This window comes from Tupaia chinensis, unplaced genomic scaffold, assembly GCF_000334495.1.
Source record: "Tupaia chinensis unplaced genomic scaffold, TupChi_1.0 Scaffold000255_1, whole genome shotgun sequence".
Classification (NCBI taxonomy): Eukaryota; Metazoa; Chordata; class Mammalia; order Scandentia; family Tupaiidae; genus Tupaia; species Tupaia belangeri.
Window position 1 is genome coordinate 790518 of NW_006159735.1, and position 23471 is coordinate 813988.

Consider the following 23471-nt stretch of genomic DNA (forward strand, 5'->3'; position numbering starts at 1 on the left):
ACAAATTCGAAACTTTGTATTTTCAGAGTTTTGTTAGCATACTATTTTGTGCATTTACTGAGTGTTAACAAAGAAAAAAATACAGGAAAGAGTAAGCAGTAGTTTCCATACTCTGGGTGTCTTGATGCTTGAATCTATGCTGATAATTACTAGAATGAAAGCTCCAGTGTAAAGACTATGGCAGCCAGATCTTGAGTTTCTGATCTTTCTTTCTTCTCAACACTGATGACAATAAAGGAGGAAAGGCTAGTTCTTTTCACCTGAAGAACTGGAAAGTTGGAGGATGTGCTTCCTGGTCTGATTGAGAGCTGAAACATTGCCAGACCCATTGGTCAAAGCTCTGGGTCTTGCTCCTTAACATTCTCAATCCAGTGAGAACTGATGCTCAAAGGAACTTTGCCGTTCCTCTGTCCCTATCTTGAACTGTCAGTGTAATACAGGAAGAAAAAGTAAAGGAATGCCTTGTAAGAATTGTAATGGAGGGCAAGAGGGTAAAAGTAGAAATAATAATTAACATTTATGAAATGCCTACCATTTTCCAAGTACTGTTTAAGAACTTAAGTATTATCCACAATTTATAGTCTCATAAATTTGCCCAGGGTCACCAAGATCCTTAACAAATGACTTGAACTCAAGAGTTCATCCCACAACATCCTGCCACATGTCAATAACATATTCACTACTGAGGTGTATGTGAATTTTATGTTTTTAACATATAACTTTAGGAATTTTAAATATCTAGGATTCTCAAAGATCTTGAATTAATATTTTTCCTCATATTTACCAACAGTATTAGTGTCTTGCTAAAAGTATCACAGCAATTATTTCTTAAATTTGCCATGAACATTTGGACTCTGGGATTTTACTTCAAAGCAATGATGTTTATTATGTTGCTTAAACTTTATAGACAAGAGAAGAAAGGAAAATGGAGGCAATTTTGCAAGCTTTTGCCAGACTCGAAAAAAGAGAGAAGAGAAGAGAACAAGCTTTGGAAAGGATCAGCACAGCCAAAACTGAAGTCAAAACCGAATGTAAAGATGCACAGATTGTCAGTGATGCTGAAGTTATTCAGGTACTGTTATTCAGGTCGAGTTTTATTTTCATACTTAAATGCTTTCAGATAAAACTTCACATAATTTAATTGTATCAATGAAGAATTTTTTTAATAACACCTGTTATGAGCCTTTTTTCCCTTTTTTCTTTGTGCTATAGGTCACATGTGCTTCCCAGAGAGAAGGGGGAGGGAGAGAGGGAGGGAAAGTGTTTAGAAAGCACTGCTTAGGGGATGATCACTCTGCAGTTCCTTCGGCATTTCTCTGCTTGGGACTTGGGGCATGTATACACATGTACCTGACATTTTCAAGCCTTCTGGTTCCAGGACTTGAACCGCTTAGTTGGCCATGGGAGATCTGGTGTCTTAACTACCATATCACCAGCTGGCCCAGAAATGAGACAGTGTTTATATCCTATGGAAAATTAGAATTGGGGTTTAAGATTAAATGTGCTTTGTTTCTGAGTAAACATTTTTAGTTATGCCAATCTATTATATATCAGAACTCATAAAGAAATATTGGAAAAATAGTTTCTGAAGTAGATTAATGCTATTGCATTTGCTGATACAAACATTGGATACTATGTTTATGGGTATAAAGCTCTATTCTGTTGTATTTTGAATCAGGAACAAGCAAAAGAAGAAACTACTAGCAAGCCAACCCCTGCCAAAGTGAATAGAACTAAACAGAGAAAAAGTTTTTCTCGGAGTAGAACTCACATTGGACAGCAGCGTCGAAGACACAGAACTGTCAGTATGTGTTCGGATATCCAGCCATCTTCTCCTGATATAGAAGTTACTTCACAACAAAATGACATTGAAAATACTGTACTTGCAATAGAGCCAGAAACTGAAACTGCACTAGCAGAAATAATTACTGAAACTGAAGTTCCAGCACTTAATAAATGTCCTACAAAGTACCCTAAAACAAAGAAGGTATGATTCTTAGTGAACATAAGAACTGTTTTCTCAGAACAGTATCTTTTGTTATTAAATAATTATTTTTTAAAAATGAAAGTTATAACATCTTATAGTCAACTAAATAAGCATAGTTTTATACTTGAGTTTTTAAACTAAGAATGAGAATCATAAGACAATAAAATGAGTTACTATAAATATTTGTGTTATTGTAGAGTATATCACTATATCAAGCCTTTACTATTAGAGTTTATGCTTTGTTTGCCTACCTTAGGTACACAATTTACACTTCTGAGCCTAGTTTTAAATGTGTTGTCCTTTATTGTCTGCATTTTAAAATAAATCTATTGTATATGTAAACTATAATAAATTGATTTTCAAAAAGTGTTATGAAAATTTATAGTTTTAGATCCAGTTATCAACAAAAACCTTTGAAAAACTACAGATTTAATGAAGCAAGTATAAGACACTATTCACTGAATTAAACCAATCAGATCAGATATAACAGAACACCCTTATGAAACTACATGTTCTCTCCCACTGACTGGAGGACGCTGACCTGAGTGGAGACAGCAGAGCATCTTTAGGCTCTCTGGGGATGGAGTAGACATGCTTCTGTAACAAAGTACTTTGAAACTCCATTGATTTTTAACTTGGTTCTTAGCTAATTCAGTAGTTTGTAGGCATGCTAATAAACCATGAGAAGTGTACTTAGTAAAATTCTATTATGAATTTGGGATTAAAGTGTTATAGTTGAGATTCAGTAATGTCACAGAATGACAGGTTAGGTTAGAATGAAGTTCTTAACACAGCTGGATCTATTTTAAAGTTCATGTTCTCTTTATTGCCCACATCACATAGCTTTTCCCAGGCAAGCTAGTGCCTGCCTTTAATGGTGGGCATTTTTCCCACTTTGGAGAGAGAAAATTCCAGAAAAACAGATTTAGAAGTACAACTATTTTCTTGAGTACAAATATGACATAATTCCTACCCTTTCATTATTAAATGACTAAACCGTTGTGGTACTATATGTTTGCTTTATTTTTTAAAGTATTACTCATATAATTTTATTTATTAGTCAATTTGGAGAACAAAGCAAGCCTCTAGGTCTGGGACTCGAACTGCAGTTGGCCATGTGAGAATCCAGTGCTTTAACCAGCATGCCACCTGCTGGCCCCACTATACATTTATTTTATTATTTTTTAAAAGAGATTTTTACTATAAGGGTGTGTGTGCTTTCCAGAAAGACCGAGAGAGACAGAAAGTGAGAAATCACCCCCAGGGGGAATGGCCATGTGCAATCCTTTCTCTTCCATTCTCTTCAGGATTGTGGGTATCCACGCACATGCACCAAGTATGATTTTAAGCCACTAGGTTGGGACTCAAACCACAGTTGATTAAGTGGGAGTCCAGTGACATAACCATTACGCCATCTGTTGGCCCAACTATACATTTATTTCAATCCCTACAGAGATGGGGGTTCTTGTTGCCACCTGGTGGAGGATGTAGGTTCGTATATCCATCCTTATCTAAGTCACCTAAAAAGCCTCTTTTGCCTGCAGACTTTGCTTATGGTATATTGTAACTTTTAAACAATATGCTGTTTGAAAGAAAACCAAATTACCATGATTTCTCCTAAAGGCCTCATCCAGCTTAATGATAGTTACATGGTACTTACTCTGTGCTAGATACTATTCTAAGAGCTATTTTATGTAATCCTCACAACTGACTTTGTTGGCTAGGTTCTGTTACAACCTTTCTTTTACAGATGAAAAGCAAGATACATAAAAAATTATATATAACTTTCTCAGTCACACTGTACCTGGCAAAGTCAGAATTCACTCCCCATCAAAATAGTCTTGCTCCAGACAACATATACTTCACTAGTAAATTCTATCACCTACCCTAGAAAGGCAGTTCTGTATACAAAGATGCCAAAATGTTTATAGTTACTATCTGTGAAAGATAGGATGGGTAGATTTTTTTCATATGTGTGTGAATGTACATATGCACACATGTGCACTACTTTTATACATTTTTCATAAATTATGTCTATAATAGAAAATTAAAATAATATCATTTGGCAACTAGATGAAGATATGAATGCTCAGATACCAAAGAAAATGTTACTAATACCTAGTTTTTTTAAAAAGTGAATAATCATATTTTAGGATAAGCTATATTAATGTAGGCAATAAAGACTACATCAGATATACTGTAGATTTTAAAATTTTTATTTATTTATTTACCTATTTATTTGTTGTGATTTTCAAGCCGTGGGGTCCAGGAGTCAAACTGCAGTCAGCTACATGAGAATCCAGCACCTTAACCATGCCACCTGCTGGCCCACATTGTAGGTGAAAGAATCAGTGGAATTAAGAAAAAGACTAAATTTTCAAAGCATAGGACCTTTAAGAGATATTCATACCCATTACATTGTCAATGCTGACTTAAAAAAAAAAAATGTACATGCACTGGCCTCCTCTCCAGGAGATTCTGATGGGCAGCAGCTAGCATAAAAAAAAATTTTTTTAAATAAAATAAAAAAAACCCCACTGCCTTGAATAACTTTCTAACAAACTGAATATTTTATACATGTAATAGAAGCAGTGACAAACCTAAGTTTACTGTTTTGTTTAACAGAACAGAAATTTTAATAGAAGAGTAAATTCTGTCTCTTAGAATTTACTGTACTAAAAAGCATCAGTGTTTTATGTAATACAAATCTCACAGAAGCTATGTTTTATTCCTACAAATATTGTGTAAAAAATTTCATAATATTAAGTATAGAATGACATTACAGATAACCAAGAAAATGTAGCATAATACTGATATTTTTAGACATCATATATCAACTATTTCAGTTATCCAGTGTCTAACATTAGACAATATATGAATTTCAAATATTGTATTAGAATATTCTCAATAACAATCTGTGAAACTAAGTAACAGTGACCCAAATTTTTCTTTTCTCTAGCACTTGGTCAATGAATGGTTAAGTGAGAAGAATGAGAAGACAGGAAAACCTTCAGATAGCCTTTCAGAAAGGCCTCTGCGCATAACTACGGATCCCGAAGTGTTAGCTACACAGCTCAATTCTTTACCAGGTCTCACTTATAGCCCCCATGTGTACTCTACTCCTAAGCATTATATTAGATTTACTTCACCATTCCTTTCAGAAAAAAGGAGAAGAAAAGAACCTACTGAAAACATCTCTGGCTCATGTAAAAAGGTAAAGTTTTCTTTGGATGTAAAAAAAAATCTAGGGAGGGCCAAATGCCAATCTCATTGCTTTACTAGCATTCCTGTAGTGAAATGCTTCTGAAATCTGCTTTACAGTTCTAGGCCATGTAAACAGCTATTAACTGGATTCCTATTCATTTTATTCAGCGATGGTTGAAACAAGCTCTGGAAGAAGAAAATTCAGCAATTCTGCATAGATTTAATTCACCTTGTCAAGAAAGATCCAGAAGTCCTACAGTCAATGGTGAAAATAAAAGTCCACTACTATTAAATGATAGCTGTTCCCTTCCAGGTAGAATTTATTTTCAATATTATTTTAGTGTAAGGCATGTGGCTGTATATAAGCTATATATAGTTTTTAACAGGCATATTCATTAAAAAAATTTTTTTTAAAGATTTAATTTGAGGGCTGGCAGGTGGCGTTGTGGTTAAGGGCACTGGACACCCACATGGCCCACTGCTGTCAGTCCTGGACCTGGTGGCTTGCTTTCTCACTCTCTCTCTCTCTCACTCTTGCTCACTCTCTGGTAAAATTAAAAATAAATAAAGTTAAATTGATTATTTTTAATTTGTTATATGGCACATGCGTTCACCAAGTAAAGAAAGAGAGCAAGCTGAACCATGGTCAGCCACATGGGAGTCCAATGTCTTAACTACCATGCCACCTGCTGACCCCATTAACAGATATATTTTATTATTGCTATTTACTTTAGAAGAGAACAATAATGTTATTATTTTTTTGTGTTCTCTTAAGCCCTTTGGGTGAAGACAGATACAAAAACTTCAATTTGGGGCCAATCCATAGCATGATAATTAAAATGGCTGAATCCCACATGACTGACCATGTGGTTCAAGTCCCAGACATGGCAGTTTGAGAAACATGCTGGGGGTACATATGTGTGCATGCCTAAAATGCTGAAAGGAGGGAGAAATGAAGGAGAAGGGATTGTGGCATGACCATTCTCTATTGTTGGACTGTTTTCTCACTCCCCTACCCCCTCTGGTGAGCCCTCTGGCAAATTAAGAACACACACATATAAAAAATCCCTCAGTTTATAATACTATGTACAACGAAGTTTAATGGTTGAATTTTTTAGGCCTAGTGTTTGCTGCTTTCAGAAGGACTCTTACACATAATTTAAAGTAACATTAGCACTTGTAAGATTTCCTTAGGCCTATAACCCTTCAGGGAAGATAATGCTTGGTAATAGTGAAATTAATTTGGGAGTTGGGGGATTGCTTAATGTTAGTACCATTTTTTAAAACCCTGAAATTCAGTTTTAGAGTGAAAATCATAATTACTATTGTTGATATTTTGTCTTTCTCAGAATATAATATATTAAAAATTATTGCTAATACCAACAGTATAATTTCTTACAGCTTATTATTTCACCAACAGATTTAACTACTCCACTAAAGAAACGGAGACTTTACCAGTTGCTAGATTCTGTTTACTCAGAAACCTCCACACCGACTCCTTCACCATATGCTACACCAACTCACACAGATATTACATCTATGGACCCATCATTTGCCACCCCTCCACGGATAAAATCAGATGATGAAACATGTAGAAATGGTTATAAACCCATATATTCACCGGTTACCCCAGTAACACCTGGTACACCAGGAAATACCATGCACTTTGAGGTGAGAAATTTAAATGGAAAATTTTCAATCTTTGACGTTGTGGCTTAAGAGGTTGTTTTATTTTTTCCTTTACCATCTCATGTGTTGAAACAAAGTTTTTAAGAAACTAAAACAAAACATTAGGAACATGTAGTTATATGAAGTAAATGTTTTATTTTTACTAAAATGAGCATAACTTTTACCTTACTGACATACACAGCTAACTAAATTATAATATGTGTATGAAATCAACTTTAAAAAAAATATGTCATTTTGGGAATGGAAATAAGACTCGAAGAATCCCTAAATCCAAAGTCTGCAGTAGATCCTCATTTAAAATTTTCTAGAAATAAAGACTTACTTTTGTATTTTAATTTTTATTTCCAATTTTTTTTTATATAGAATATTTCTTCCCCAGAAAGTTCTCCAGAAATAAAGAGACGCACTTACAGTCAAGAGGTAAGAAATTACTAAAAAAACCTTGTGATTTTTTCCCACTTTAACCATTTTGTTAAATTTCTGACATATTTTAAAATAACAGCCCCAAGATGTGGTTATTTGTGTAATATATACTTTTTTTTTTTTTTAACTCTGTAAACAGGGATATGACAGATCTTCAACTCTTCTAACATTGGGGCCTTTTAGAAATTCCAATTTAACTGAACTGGGTCTGCAAGAAATAAAGACTATTGGTTATACCAGCCCTCGGAGTAGGACTGAAGTCAATAAGCAGTGTCCTGGAGAAAAGGAATCAGTGTCGGACCTTCAGCTGGGACTCGATGCAGTCGAGCCAACTGCCTTACATAAAACCCTGGAAATGCCTACACATGACAGGACTGAACCAAACAGCCAACTGGACTCGACTCACTCTGGACGGGGCACAATATATTCTTCCTGGGTAAAGAGTCCTGACAGAACGGGAGTTAACTTCTCAGTGAACTCCAACTTGAGGGACCTGACGCCCTCACATCAGTTGGAAGTTGGAGGAGGCTTCCGAATAAGTGAGTCAAAGTGCCTGATGCAGGATGATACTAGAGGCATGTTTATGGAAACAGCTGTGTTTTGTACTTCAGAAGATGGGCTTGTATCTGGTTTCGGACGGACTGTTAATGACAATTTGATCGACGGGAGTTGCACACCCCAGAATCCACCACAAAAGAAAAAGGTTACACATTTAACAATTTTAAGTTGTTTTTTGTTTTTTTGTTTTTTTGGGTTTTTTTTGTACTACTACTGAGGGTAATTGGTAGTTTATAGTATGTATTATGTAAGGCATTCTTACTTTATTCAGGTTGAAATTTATTTGTATGTTTTAAAATATTTATAAATAATGTTCACTTAAGTAGAAAGTATTTACAGCAAAGTTAAATATTCTAGTGATAAGGAAGACCTTATAAGGAGCATGGTTTCAGAGACAGAAACCTCAAAATGACTTACTCACCAAACAAGTAACTTCTACAAATGACCACTCCCCAATCAGAAAGAGTTCAGTAATGTTTGTTTTTTTATTACCCTTATTTTACATAGAACAACCTTGTATAGAAATGTCTTTTTCCTTGTCCATTCGATCTATAGTATTTAGGTCACAGATGTAAGAGGATTTTGGAAAGTATTACACTGATAGATAAGTATTATATATTAACAAGTTCCCTGATTTGCCACTATTATTTGGTTGGCAGACATATTAAGACAGTTAGAATGCTTTATTTTAAAGGGCTGGGAGAAACTACACTTATTTTAATTTGTTAACAGGCTTATTGCTTTGCAAGTCCAAGAATTTTAGTGATGTGTGCTTTTAATTTTTGTAACAGAATCCAGTTGGCAACTTTGTGGGAAGCAATGTAGTATAGTGGAAAGAGCACGGGCTTTCAAGTAAGACCTAGGTTCGAATCCCGGCTCCAACACTCACCAGCTGTGTGACCTTGAGTGAGTGAGTTACTCAATTTCCTCATCTGTAAAATGGGGATGATACCTATTTTATAGGGTTGTTGAGAGGATTAAATGAGATAATGTATATAAATCATCTAAGTACAATGCCTGGCATATAGTAGGCATTTGATAATTGTTAATTATTATTTGTTCAGAATCAATTACATATAATTTTCCTAGCATAAATATAGTAATTTTCTGTAGAAAAAAGAATTTCTTGATCTGACATATAAAGCAAGAATAAAAGATCTGCTTTCTTTTAATCTTTCTTGCCTAAGGTTTCTCTACTAGAATATCGTAAGAGACAACGTGAAGCTAGAAAAAGTGGCTCTAAGACAGAAAACTTTGCACTGGTGAATGTATCACCTCACGCAAGTGGAAACCTGAGCAACAACAATGGAGATGCGTGTGCCAACAGTAGTGAAAATGGAGAGCAGGTAGAAAGCAGTGCTAGCCTGCCCTTACCAGCACCAGCTGCAGTGTATAATGCTGCATCTGAAGAAACCAGCAATAACTGTCCTGTTAAGGAAGCTGCTGCCAGTGAGAAGAATGAGCCAGAGGTTCAATGGTAGGTCTGCTTTGAGTAGAGGACTCTAGAAAGAACATGCTTTTGTTAATGAACAAAATAAGCCGTTCTCTCAAGGTCAAGCAGATAGTGGTTTGTTGTCATAATTTGAAAGATCCTTTATGCTGATAGGATTTTAAACCAGCTATATATTTGCCTGTGTGGTTAAAGATCCACTGTTTTTACTACATGGATTTTATTCACATTTTCCACAGATTTTCCTTTCCAAAAAGCTTTTATCACAGTCAACCACTTGTAGTTTCTTTACAACTCATAGCAGATATTCTGAAAGAACCACCAGGTTTAGTGTTTCTTTGGTGGGAATAGAAGAAGCTACACAGAAGACAGGTCTTAAGTAAAGAGCATAAGGAAAACAGCCAGTTTGCTTTTTGGTTCCTTTCCCCTCAATCCTGACACAAGGCAGTCTGCTAGAAGTGTACTCTGGTACCTTTGGTAACCTGAAGTGACATTCTGAATGTTAATAACCTGTCTTCAACTGCTTGCTCCTTTTCACCAAGTAATTGCTGGAGACAGACCGAGTATGATGAAGTACTTAGATCAAATGAGGATTAAAATCTGTTTTGGGAGTGGCTAACAAAATAAGATTAGCTATTTTCAAAGTTTAATGGCACCATAGTATTTTTCCCAGTGGAGCAAAACCCATGGTCTGATAAGACAAGTTGATCATCAAGGGACAAAGAATAATCTAGCTCAGGTAGCTTCTTAGAAACTGAAGATATGTTTTATTTTAAAGGACTGCTTCAACTTCAGTGGAACAAGTGAGAGAAAGGAGTTACCAGAGAGCTCTGCTTCTCAGTGATCATCGAAAAGATAAAGACAGTGGTAAGTGAGCGTGTTCCTTCATCAGAACCCGGCGTCAACTACTCACTCTGCACCTTCATTCTTCACAGCTCTAATGTTCTCTGGGTCTGCTCTGCTTCATCTCCAGGGGGAGAGTCACCTCGTGTCTCATGCTCACCGAGTCATGTTCAGTCTCCACCTTCATCTCATTCAAATCACATTCCCCAGTTGCAAGCTAAGGGCCCAGTCCCTTCATTCAGTGAATTTATGGAAGGTCAGTAAGCAGATGACCTGTCATGATTATTGTTTAAAAACCCCTTCTTAAATCAGAAAAAAGAGAGCTTTTTTATAGTCGGTTTGAATAGTGCAATGTATATTGTTTCTTGGTGCTAATAAAAGGTAGTATTTATCATGTAATCTTACACTTACTACAGGTTTTTTCTGCTTTCCAGATCCTGATCCCGAAAATCCAGAACCCACAATTACAAATGAATGTCCATCCCCAGATTCTTCTCAAAATGCTTCTAAAAGCCCTTCTAAAATGAACAAGGTAATAACAATATTGACCTTTGAACACGGCCTTTCAGAAAAAATGATGGTAGTATGTCAACAGAGATTATTTTCCTGCTGTATGAAGGTATCAGTTTGTGATATCTGGACAGTTTTTCTGCCAAACAAACCCAGTTATGTTTACTTCTTATTCTCTCACACTCAACTGTGGCAAACTACATGACCAAATTTACTTTTTTTTTTTTTTTTTTAACTATAGGACTCATGCACTTGTTGAGAGAGAGAGAGACAGAGTGAGAAATCACTCCCCAGAGAGGTGGTCCATGTACACCACCTTCTCTGCCATTTCCCTCTTGGGATTTTGGGCACACATGTCCATGTGCCCAGTCCTACCTGGTCTGGGACTCAAACTGTGAAACTGGCCATGTGGGACCCTGCCACCTTCACCACCATGCCACCAGCTTGCCACCATTCATGTTTTTGAGCACACATTGATAGCTTTCATTTTCTGCCAAAGTTCCACGTCCATTCCACTGGTGTGGAGGAAATTCTTAATCTTTTTGGGAAATACTTGACCAGCCAAAAACAAAAGGTTAACAAAAGGTTAGGGTAACATTCTTTGAAAAGTATTATCCCCATCCTGTGTCATGCACATGAAGGTAATCTTATGTGGCATGTATGTCACTGGAAAGTAAATAGTTTGAGAGGAACTTATTTACCCAAACCAGTTTATCCTTAAGTTTGGTGTAGGTATTTCAGTTACAGACTTAACGCTTATGGAGTGCTTATGATTACTATAGTTCTTTTAAAATAAGGCTCAAAAAAGGGGGAAAAAGGCAGAGTAAGTTTAATGACTCTTCCTAAGTAAGAGTTGGTTCAGGGAATTCTGTCCATTAACAGAACTTGTTTGAAGTAACAAAAAAATGGACCTTTCAACATCCCAAGGCCCCTATAATTGACTTCTCAAACCTGTATTTCTTGCCTCTTTCAAGCTTACTACTTAAAAAAAAAAAAAAAAAAATTAAACACCAATAATAAGATGATGCTATGTTTATGTGATTTGTTTTCTTTTTATAGTCTGGTTCACCGGGACCTGTGATTCCTACTCAACCACATGGGAAAAAAACAGATCCCCACTGGGAGGCAGCAGTTATTGTAGCAGAAGCTGAGAATGGCGTTCACCTAAAAACCGAGCTCCAGCAAAAACAGCTCTCAAATAACACCCAAGCACTTTCAAAGACTCATCCTCAGCCACACATCCGCAGTTCATCTGAGCAACTTTCCCAAAAGCTGCCTTCTGCACCAACAAAGTTGCACTGTCCTCCGTCACCTCACATAGAAAACCCCCCAAAGTCGTCTACGCCTCACACACCTGTACAGCATGGTTATCTTTCACCAAAGCCTCCTTCACAGCAGTTAGGATCTCCCTACAGGCCGCATCACTCACAGTCACCTCAAGTTGGAACACCTCAGCGAGAGCCTCAGAGAAATTTTTATCCGGCAGCACAGAACCTTCAAGCCACTACTCAGCAGGCAACTTCCGGAGCGTTATTTACACAGACATCCTCAGGACAATCTTCAACATACAGTCAGTTTAACCCACAGAGTCTGAACAGCCCGGCACCACCCCCTCCACCCCCGCCGCCGCCTTCTTCATCCTATTATCAAAACCAGCAGCCCTCTGCAAACTTTCAGAATTATAATCAGCTCAAAGGTAGTCTTTCCCAACAAACTGTGTTTACATCAGGACCAAATCAAGCACTTCCTGGCACCACAAGCCAGCAGACAGTTCCGGGGCACCATGTTACTCCGGGGCATTTTTTGCCCTCTCAGAACCCTACCATTCACCATCAAACTTCGGCCGCTGTGGTCCCGCCCCCTCCTCCGCCACCCCCTGCTCCAGCACCACACCTCGTACAACAGCCGAATTCCCATCAGCAACACTCAGTAGCACATGTAGTAGGGCCTGTTCATGCTGTCACCCCCGGGTCGCATATTCATTCTCAAACTGCTGGACACCATTTACCACCACCCCCTCCACCTCCTGGTCCTGCCCCTCATCACCATCCACCGCCCCATCCTTCCACAGGACTCCAAGGTCTACAAGCACAACACCAGCATGTTGTAAATTCAGCACCCCCACCTCCTCCTCCACCTCCGCCTTCCAGTGTTTTGGCTTCTGGGCATCACACCACATCAGGTCAAGCCTTACACCATCCAGCTCATCAAGGACCTCCACTTTTTCCTTCAAGTGCTCATCCAGCTGTACCACCGTACCCCTCACAAGCTGCACATCATACTACTTTGGGACCGGGACCCCAACACCAGCCTTCTGGAACAGGGCCACACTGTCCATTGCCAGTTGCAGGTCCTCATCTCCAGCCCCAAGGACCAAACAGTATTCCAACACCTACTGCTTCAGGGTTCTGTCCTCATCCTGGCTCTGTGGCCCTGCCACATGGGGTCCAAGGACCTCAGCAGGCATCTCCAGTGCCTGGACAGATTCCAATTCACAGAGCACAGGTGCCACCAACATTTCAGAACAACTACCATGGTTCAGGGTGGCATTAAAATGGACTCCAAAACATTTTTTAAATGTTCTGTAAAATAAACTGTATATTTCATATGTACCTATTAAGGTACTTTTTAAAGCTTGTACATGAAACTTTGTATAAAAAAACACCAGTGCTCTTTTCATTGTATTTTACCCATTTTTGCTTTTTAAAATTCCTTAAAAATGTGCTGTTAAGCCAGTATTAGGTATCTTTATTTTGTAAGTGAACATTCCAGCTGTTTTCTCGCAGAGTTGATGCTAAATGAGCTTTACATTTTATTGTTCCAGTTAAATTCATTTAGTGAATGTTTTCTATATTATTTTATACATATGCATTAAGTATACAGCTAAGTAATGGCACTATGAGGATTTCATTTTTTAATTTCCTGTCAGTTCTGTGAGTGCATCATAGGTATAAAAATGCAATACAGATTTTTATAGTTTGATGTGGACATAACTCATTTTGTTTTATCGGTTTCTTGCAAGCAAAATGTAATTTAATGTATAGATGATTTCTAATGTCTCCCGACAAACTGTAAATACTGCATTTCTTTTGCGTATATAATTGCTTACAGCTTTTCTCATTTGATATATACCATTGTACATATGACAAGTCTTTTGCAAAACTGTGTGATCTTTGTGAAAGTAGTACAGTATATGACCTTTCATTTCTTTTTTATTTTAAATATACTGTCACATTGAAGCACTGGTTGGGCATTTTAATTCATGTTAATAAATCACAATTATGTCAGTTTTACCAAATTGTCCTGTACAACTTCTAAAACTGGGATCTGCTTAAGTGGGGTTTTTTGTTTTAAATAACCAGTGTTACAGTTCTCAAATATAATTTGTAAGAGGCCTTCAGTTTTCTTCAGCAACTATTATACCTCAGTTACATGGCAGCATCAGGAAGCAGTGAGGGATTGTTCCGGTAATGGTTCCTACTTACCATTTTTGCAGGAGCAAGAACGACAGGAAACAACTTAAGTAGCCATGCTATGTAAATTTTTCTCCAGTATGTGACTTCACACAAAATGAATCTAGACCACTGATGCAGTACACATGGTACACTTAGGGATTGTAGTTGATAACAACTGTTTGTTTGAAAATATGGTTAGGTGGCCTAACACAGGAATAGCTAAACATTTCAGAATCTGACCTGAAATGCCGTATTGACTAATCAGAATTACTTGAAAACCTTAAACGTTTAATATTTAACTATAGTTTTTAAAATGTTATGGGAAATAAGGTTCTTTAAATCTCTCAAGTGAAGTGTGAAAGCAGCCAATCAAGAGAACATGTTATTGCTGAAATATGAAATGCTAGATATGATTTTTGGAAAAACAAAAAATTCCCAGCCTTGGTCTTCTGCTTCTCAAAAAGATGAATTAAGTATACCTAATAGTAATGGCTGTTTATCAACACAGTTTGTTTTTTTTTTTTTGAGAGGTTTTTGCTATAGGGTGCGTGCGCTCGCCAGAAAGCAAGAAATCACCTCCCCGAGGGGGGGTGGCCACGCCACAATCCCTTCTCCTCCTTTCTCCTCTCAGGACCTTGGGCATGCACGCACATGCGCCCATCTCCAGTATGTGACTTCACACAAAATGAATCTAGACCACTGATGCAGTACACATGGTACACTTAGGGATTGTAGTTGATAACAACTGTTTGTTTGAAAATATGGTTAGGTGGCCTAACACAGGAATAGCTAAACATTTCAGAATCTGACCTGAAATGCCGTATTGACTAATCAGAATTACTTGAAAACCTTAAACGTTTAATATTTAACTATAGTTTTTAAAATGTTATGGGAAATAAGGTTCTTTAAATCTCTCAAGTGAAGTGTGAAAGCAGCCAATCAAGAGAACATGTTATTGCTGAAATATGAAATGCTAGATATGATTTTTGGAAAAACAAAAAATTCCCAGCCTTGGTCTTCTGCTTCTCAAAAAGATGAATTAAGTATACCTAATAGTAATGGCTGTTTATCAACACAGTTTGTTTTTTTTTTTTTGAGAGGTTTTTGCTATAGGGTGCGTGCGCTCGCCAGAAAGCAAGAAATCACCTCCCCGAGGGGGGGTGGCCATGCCACAATCCCTTCTCCATTCTCTCAGGATCTTGGGCACGCACGCACACGCACCCAGCATTGAGTTTAAGCCACCGGGTCCAGGACTCGAATCGCAGTCGACTACATGGGAGTCCAACAACATAGCCATTATGCTAACTGCTGGTCCCTCAACACATTTTTCACCATCCAATTATTTGACATAATTTGTCATATTACACAATTTTGGTACACCAACGAAAGAAGTAAACAAACTTAAATAACTGAATGAGGTTTGGTAGTAATTACAATCAGTTTATAGTTTTAATTTCCATTTCCGTCTGACAATCAGCAAATGACTGTGCACTAACACAGCTCATTTAGGGCAGGCTTAATCCTAACCAGCATCATGTTTAGAAGGACAAGTCTCTTCCTTGACTTGTCAAACAAAATTCTACTTGAATTTCTCAAGAAACATTTGTCTGAGAAAAAATGGCTTCACATCACTCATCCCAATAGTTTGAATCATAAAGTTAACCAGCACGTGGACTATCAATATTCATCTCTTTACACAAACTATCCTTCTTCACACTTTTAATTCCTCGTAGTTTTAAATTTTCTTATTACACTAATAATGTATGCAGAAGCTTTTTAAACTGCAGAATCTCATATAATTCTTGACGAAGGATGTACACTCTCATATACTTGTCTTCTACCAAATTTTATTGAAGTAATCTGAATAATAGTGTAAGAACTAATCTGAATTACAGAAATAAACTGAAGTTCTCTATTGTAAGGAAAGCTTCCTTTATCTTGTCAACTAGTTACTTATGGTTCAGGTACAAGCAGCAGCAGCCCATCAGTCAATTTTCACCTGAAGAGTTTATGTCTTTTTGCAGCCTTACATCCATATTGTATGTTCCCTTCTAACAATTTTCTCTACATTGTAATTTGTTAGGCTCTTTTATCACAAGAGATACATATTTCAATATTCATAATTAGTCTACATAACTTTCCAACATGAGCTAAAGCTGCATTAGACAAATGCCTTTCAAATGTGCTATCACCCTGGGAAAAATTCTTAAGACTTAGGAAAGACATAAGTGTACTACTCTGGCTCTTGTGAGAATGTTTCCTATGGAAATTATGGACAGCGTCACTTGCTTGTGGCCACCAACTGTCATAGAATCTACACGGTCACCTAGCCCTAGCCCATTAGAAAAAAATTAAGTGGGACCAGCAGTTGGCGTAAGGGCTATGTCGCTGGACTCCTATGTAGCCGACCGCGGTTCGAGTCCCGGACCCGATGGCTTAAACTCAAGCCAGGTAGGTGCATGTGCGTGTGTGCCCAAGATCCCGAGAGGAGAATGGAGAAAAAAATTAACATGCACATTTCACAAATGAATGATCCATTCTACCTCATGGTGTTAAAATGTTCATTCCAAAATGGATTATGTGTCGTTTCCTCACAACAAATCTTATTCCAAAAAAAAATCTGTGACACTCAAACAAAATGCAAGTAGTATGTTTTGATAAAACATGGATGAGAGGGGATCGCTGAAATACTAGATAATGAAACTATACTGTAGCATCTTTCCTAAATCTCTTCTACCCTTAAAAAATAATAAATGATTTCCTTCCAATAAGCCTTAACACACGTTCTATAATCACATCTGCTGCAACAAGACTGTTGGTATTTCCTTCAGTTTTTGTGACGCTAGACTGAGAGCAAATGTCGGTTGATTCTATCACTTCAAATACAGGGCAATGACCAAGGCAATATCTGGAAAAAAACCAAAACACTTTAATTTTTAAGACAACTGCAAGCACCTCAAACAATAGGTTATTGTTACAACACTTGTTAGCTTTTCACAATCTAGTTATTGCAAAGGCATATGGATAAATGTTAATGGACAAAGTCAAGAAAAATGAGGCACCTTAATGAATGTAAAATTTAAAATAAAAAGACATTCAATCCACTGACTTCTAAAAGAGGCTAAATATACCTCTGTATATTACATTCTAAAATTGTATTGCCTACTATGGTTTGTGTCCTGGAATCTACAATTAATCCGAAGGAAATGCATGAACAAAACTGTGTGCAACCTGTAAAGGGAAAATCATTTTCTCAACTTCAGTGCATGGAAAGACAATGAAAAAGCTATAAAGTTCGTTGTTGCGACACATACAGCTGCCTGTGGAATGAATGTAATCACTGTTACCTTGAGCTGTGAAGAGCATTCTGCCCATTGCACTGCAAACTGGACATACCATACCTTGGGTTTTATTAGACAAACACGATCATGCTTTTCCAAAAAATATATTTCATTCCATACACCGAGCATGTTTCTCTTGTCCAATTTAATCTACGTAGAGTTTTAACTTACAGTGCTTGGAGGAGGCAACACCACAGAGTACTGGGCCATCACATTTTTTGAAGGGAACCCGCTCTTTTTCTTGTACTTTCAAAAATATGCAAAAATACGAATGGAACTGCTAGATGAGAACGCCTATTTTAGAATGAGAAGCATGTCTTGTCTTCCTTTAAAGTGCCAGACAGGGAATGACATCTTGGGACCCAGAGCCACTTTATTTCAAACCCAATGTAAAAAGGACTGTGATGGAATGAAAAGTTTGCACAACTCCTAGGAGCAGCTCAAGTCTGCCACATGCAATGGAGGCTACAAAGCACTCAAGTCTTGGTAGCTTTTCTGAAATTTGAGTCCCCATCCCATATTTAATGGAAATTAACATTTACAGGGTGCATTTACATACACTATAATACAGGAATGATGTCCCTTTGCCAGAAGATAAAATTGTACATTTCCTTGCTATTTCTTGGTTCCAACTTGATAATTTCTTAAGATTGTAAATTATATAGTACTCAGCTAAAATATTTCTTCATAAATAATTACAAAACCTGCCAAAACACAAAGGGGAAAGTATTTTTCGTTCAAAAAAATGACATTTGAATGTCACACAACACAAGAAACAATGCTTAGAGACATGTAATTGTTTCCAGAAGAAAATGATCAGTAAACTACTCAGCTGAAGACAAAGGACTACCCTTCCCCAGGATCACAGTGCACAAAAAGCAAAATGTCAAACAACAGTACCTCAAAGCAAAATAAAGGTCTGAGGATGAAGCCAGCTCACTTGTAATCCTGTTAAAGAATGAGAGTCACCGTTTAGGTCCAATGTACTGGAAAACATTTGCTAGCTCAGAACGCTATATTTGTTGTAGAATTTGCTACGAATTCAACCAAGGATGCCGAAGGCATTCGCCAGCGGAGGCTCGTTTTTCTGGAACCATTTCTAACATCGGGATCAGGAAATCTGTAAACTGTGCAGCATCTTCATGGGGCCAGCCATACTTTTCCACAAGTACATCAAAGAGGCTCCAGGGCTTCAGCTTGGTGATGTGCCGCAGTTCTCCTGCAGGGAAAAAACACGCCGTGTCAAGAAAGTGCCAGGTCTGCGTTTCCCACTGTTGGTCCAGTCAGGTTCTCTTCAATGAAGCAGAAAACCTACCTGCTCCTCGCTTCAGGCCAATACCACCGAGGCCCACGCTTCCCAGCTAAGCATCGTTACTAAATGTACACATGACCATGTCCTAGTTTGAGGAAGCGCAGCGGACGTCAACGGGGTTCAGTCACATGAGGTGTAGGTCTCTTGACACACAGAGGGGTGCTGAGCATGCCCAGAATGTTTTCACATCCAAAGGCCGAGAGAGGCATTCTCACTCCACCTTGGGATCTTTTCCAACTTGTAAACGTGCTTATTAGAAAAAGCTGTAAGATACAAACCACCTGCACTCCTTATACCCTATTTCTGCACGCTGCCAGGCAGACACAAGCAAGTCTCTTCTAGAAGAGTGCTCAGAAAACTTTCGGTGATGGCAGAGAAATACTTCACCCCTGTGCTGCCCACTATGACAGCTACTAGCCACTTGCAATGTGGCCTGTGGCAATGAACAACTCAACTTTTCATTCTAATCTGTCTACATTTAAACAGCCACAGCAGTGAGCAGCTACTGTACGAGACCGTGCAGCTCTACAGGCCACCGGATGGAACAGCACTCACGCCTACACGTCGGCTGTGACACCCGGTTCTGAGATGGCACTTTGTAAACTCGGAACTACATTTTTCAAAATGTGCGCTACACCTAAGTGTGCGTTATGGGCAGCTCTGGCTGACACCGCAATACGATCACCAAGCTAGTAAATGGCCTTCTTAATAACAGGAAAAAAATTACATTTTTTAAGTCAAACTACCAAAAGGTCAGTATAACTTTCATTACGACTAACGCATTTTCTCTACCTGATCAAAAATTTCACAGGACATCCCACCCAACCCATAGCGAGGTTTCTTGGGTTTCTCAGACCCCCAGAGACGCTCCTGCAGCAGAGGCCACTCTGCCCACACCCAGGCCCTGGCATCACTGTCCTGTAATCTCAGGGCCTAGGTCTGGGGCAGGGGTAGCACTCAAGTCCCTGAGCAGGTCGCTTCTAGCAAGGACTGCTTCCTCCCTCCCTTCCAGTGGGGTAAATGCGTTCTTTCCACACCCTGCGGCAGGAGAAAGTCCGCACTGTGCACGCAAAGTTCTTTGAGGAGACCTGGTCTGCTCCGCCCCCGATTCACGTCAGTGAAGACACACCCTCTTCATTTTTTAAACCATAATGAAAATAAAAGAACAAAATTATACAACTAGAGGAGAAATAACCCACAGCCCTACCCAACAGTGGCTCTTCCTTTATGTTTATGCATTTGGCCCTTGAACAACATGGGGCTGACGGGTGCTGAGCCCGGTGCAACCAAAAATCTAACTTTTGACTCTCCCCAAACTCAACTATTAATAGCCTGCCACTGACTGGAAAATACTGATGACATAACAGTTAATTAACATGGGTTTTATATATGTATTATTATACGCCATATTCTTGTAATAAAGTATGTCAGAGAAAAGAAAATGTTAAGAAAATCATAAGAAAAAGAAAACCCATTTAAGGGATCTACTGAACTGTACTGTATGTTCAAGGGTGAGCTGTGCTTTTTCGGTCTGCGTTTGTATGGATCGGTATGTGGACAGCGCCGCCATCATGCAGTATGCAGGGTGCTGGGGACAGACGCTAAGGAGTTTTCTTGTTGAAGAGGCTGAAGAGTGATGTCACCTCCCAGCAGCACTGGGAGGTGTGGGCTGCAGTTCGGCATCTTTCTGGGCTGGAATCTCAAGAGGGAAACAGGGACCTCTTGTGGAAGGAATCGGAAGTCTGGACAATCAGTGAAGACTTGGGCCTCTAACCCGGACATTCCAGTTCTAGGAATCCAGCCCCAGGAAATAGACCCTGGCACTCCCCTACACCTTACCCCAAAATATATTCAATGCAAAGTGGTAAACAGTCATGAAATTACAAATGTGCAAGAAAAGAAGGATGGAGACTGAAAAAGCCCACCGAGGCCTGCCCACCTGATGAGTACGGTCCAGTGTTACTAAGCAACATGGGGAACTCCTACGGCACAACAGCAGGACGTAAAAACAGTCAGGCCTCTCTTCTAAGGTCACCACAAGACTGATGTTAGAAACACCCATGCACATGGAGAGCCAGGGCTCGAGACACCAGCTTCATTGCTGAGGCTGCTTCCTGTACTTTCCACACTCTCTGTGACACGACTACACTGACAGAGCGACTGCTGGTCTGACCCAAGCAACCATTAGAGCAAACTAAGGGCTCACACACGATGTGGTCAGATGAGTTTTCTGAGAAGAGAAGAGACTTCCTTGACATTCCTGTATCCTGTCTTGGAATAAATGGTCTCAAGGCTTGCCAGTGAATGTTAACTTCTGAAAAGCAGTATCTGTTCAGAACAGCAAAGGAACTTATCTCTTGGGATGCCAGTTTTCAAACTAAGACCCATCAACAGGCATCAAATGAAATACAGTCTTCAACAGAAAGATAAGATTTACCTTCACAGAGGCCTCAGCCATTGCATAACAGTGACGCCAACAACTGAGCGCAGAAAGGCTATGAAAAACTTATTCATACGCCAGTAGCAACACTATAAACTGATAAAAATATCTGCAAAGAACAGCCTAAAATATCTAATATACTTGGGTCAGCCCATGGGTGGTTAAAACAGCTGGATCCCATGTGGCTGACTGTATGGCTCAAGTCCTGCACCCGGCAGCCTGAGAAGCACAGCAGGCCTGGCGTATGAATGCATGCCCCAAATCCCAAGACGGGGGAGAAATGAAGGAGACGTGACTGCGGGTGTGACCATCCCCCGTGGGGGTACTTTCTCATGCGCTCTCTTTCGCACACGGTCTTGCTCGCTCACTCACTCTCTAGCCAGTGCCTGTGCCCTCTGGCAAGTTAAAAACAAAAGTTCTCAAAAAAGAAAATCTAAGATACCTTTGATGAGGTAATCCCACACAAAAGTGAATTTGCAATGATGCAGTCTGTAACAGCAAAATATGCAAGACAGTCCTGAACACCTACAGGTCCCGCATATACGGCAGGACTACAGTGTAACAGAACACTGAACGCCTCCAAAAGGAGCAGGTGTGTAGATTATGTGGTTATGTGGGATAACTCTATAATGTCAAGTCAAGCAGGAAAATAAACTCACCTAGGCCCTACGATTATATGAACGTACTGTTACGCTCAGTTTGGAAAAGCTGTCCTGTAAACGGCTGATAAGGTTAAACACAGACCTAAGGCCCCCGCTCCGTATCTAACACCAGCAGAATGTCAAGAATAGGCTCTTTGGCTCAGCGGGGGCCTTGAGTACAAGCACAGCTCCAGCTCTGCACGTGACACATAAGAAATAAAGCCCCCAGTCTACAACTTAAAAAATAAAATCATAGAGTAAAAAAATATTTTTTAAATAATTATTAGATCGTCAGGAAACTCATGACTTTTTTTTATGTTTTTCTATGCATCATGACTTTCCCAACAACCCTATATTCATTTAACTTGATATAGTCACAAAATATTTCATCAAAATAAAAAACTTGTACTTGATCCCACATACGCATTCAAGAGAAATGAAAACATACAGTCACACAAAAACTAGGCTGTGAACGATCCTAACAGCATCACTGCTAACAGGCAAAAAGGAGAAATAGGCCAAGCGTCCAGCATCGCGTGAGTGGGCAGCTGGAAAAGGTCTATACGCGCACACAGAGCGGAGCACCGTCTCATACACCGCATGGACAAGCCTGAAAATATCAGGCCAAGTGGATGAAGTCAGGCACCAAAGGCCACATGCTGTCCGATCTCATTTCTAAGACCTGTCCAGAAGAGGTGAATCTGCAGAGACCAAAAGCAGACTGGTGATTTCTGGGGCCTGGGGTGGAGGGGAAGGGATAGACTGGTGGTGGCTGTGGTCTGGGGTAGAGAGGAAAGACAGTGACTACTAATGGGCACAGGCTTTCCTTCTGAGGTCATGAAAATGTTCTAAACTAGGGGGGACAGTTGCACAACTGTGAACATACTAGAAACTATTCAGCTGTACACTTTTCTTAGAGACAATTTATAGGGTGCATGCACTCACCAGAGTGACAGAGACAAAAAGTAAGAAATCACCGCCCCCAGGGGAATGGCCACACCGTAATTCCTTCTCCTCCATTCTCTTGGGATCTTGGGCACACATGCACACAGGTCCTGCATGAATTTTAAGCCACCAGGTTTGGACCTTGAACTGTGGTCAACTACGTGGGAGTCCAGTGACATAACCCTTACGCCATTTGCTGGTCCCTTAGCTGTACACTTTTTAAAGGGTGGAGGGCCAGCAGGTGGTGTGGTGGTTAAGGCAATTGGACCCTACAGGGCCACCCGAGTCCAGGACCTAGCACAGCTTGAAAAACACGCCTGGCCCATGTGCATGTGTGCACACAATCCTGAGAGGAGAATGGAGAAGAGTGGACTGTAGCATGGCCAACCCCCTTGGAAGGTGCTTTCTCACTTTCCTCACTCTGTGTCTCTGCAGTGAACACACGTGCTCTGTAATAAACTAAGTAAATAAATAAGTCCCAATGCTGTACATTAAAAACAAACATTCATTAATTACTAACTCAAGGTAAACAATAGGAATAAGTGGGAGGACCTATAATGGAAACCTGTTAAAATAATCATTCCAATGCTTTTGCATGATATACTCAAATTTAAAACCAAATTGTTTAACAGTAAAAATCTATGCTCAGCTATGTGGTCGTGGTTATTCTACA

At 39.2% G+C, this 23471-nt stretch overlaps 2 protein-coding genes across 16 annotated transcripts in view; one reads left to right on the forward strand and one right to left on the reverse strand.

The window, feature by feature from the left end:
- Positions 1 to 13962, forward strand: part of KMT2E (lysine methyltransferase 2E (inactive)) — a 111555-nt gene extending 97593 nt beyond the window's left edge. For 6 of the 7 annotated variants that reach the window (XM_027772118.1, XM_006149150.2, XM_027772117.1 and 3 more), the window contains 12 exons: positions 908 to 1072; positions 1679 to 1987; positions 4947 to 5201; positions 5360 to 5504; positions 6612 to 6862; positions 7244 to 7300; positions 7443 to 8006; positions 9049 to 9338; positions 10090 to 10178; positions 10285 to 10410; positions 10589 to 10686; positions 11724 to 13962. In XM_027772118.1, the coding sequence (XP_027627919.1) occupies positions 908 to 1072; positions 1679 to 1987; positions 4947 to 5201; positions 5360 to 5504; positions 6612 to 6862; positions 7244 to 7300; positions 7443 to 8006; positions 9049 to 9338; positions 10090 to 10178; positions 10285 to 10410; positions 10589 to 10686; positions 11724 to 13217 (3843 nt within the window). In that variant the 3' untranslated portion in view covers positions 13218 to 13962. The remainder of the gene's footprint in view (positions 1 to 907; positions 1073 to 1678; positions 1988 to 4946; positions 5202 to 5359; positions 5505 to 6611; positions 6863 to 7243; positions 7301 to 7442; positions 8007 to 9048; positions 9339 to 10089; positions 10179 to 10284; positions 10411 to 10588; positions 10687 to 11723) is intronic. The other variant, XM_014588038.1, reaches the window with a different exon arrangement.
- Positions 13963 to 17028: 3066 nt separating this feature from the next.
- SRPK2 (SRSF protein kinase 2) overlaps positions 17029 to 23471 on the reverse strand; it is a 295143-nt gene continuing 288700 nt past the window's right edge. For 8 of the 9 annotated variants that reach the window (XM_027772121.1, XM_027772123.1, XM_027772124.1 and 5 more), the window contains one exon: positions 18495 to 18679. In XM_027772121.1, coding sequence (XP_027627922.1) covers positions 18495 to 18679 — 185 coding nt within the window. Of the gene's footprint in view, positions 18680 to 23471 lie in introns of all 9 variants that reach the window. The other variant, XM_006149154.3, reaches the window with a different exon arrangement.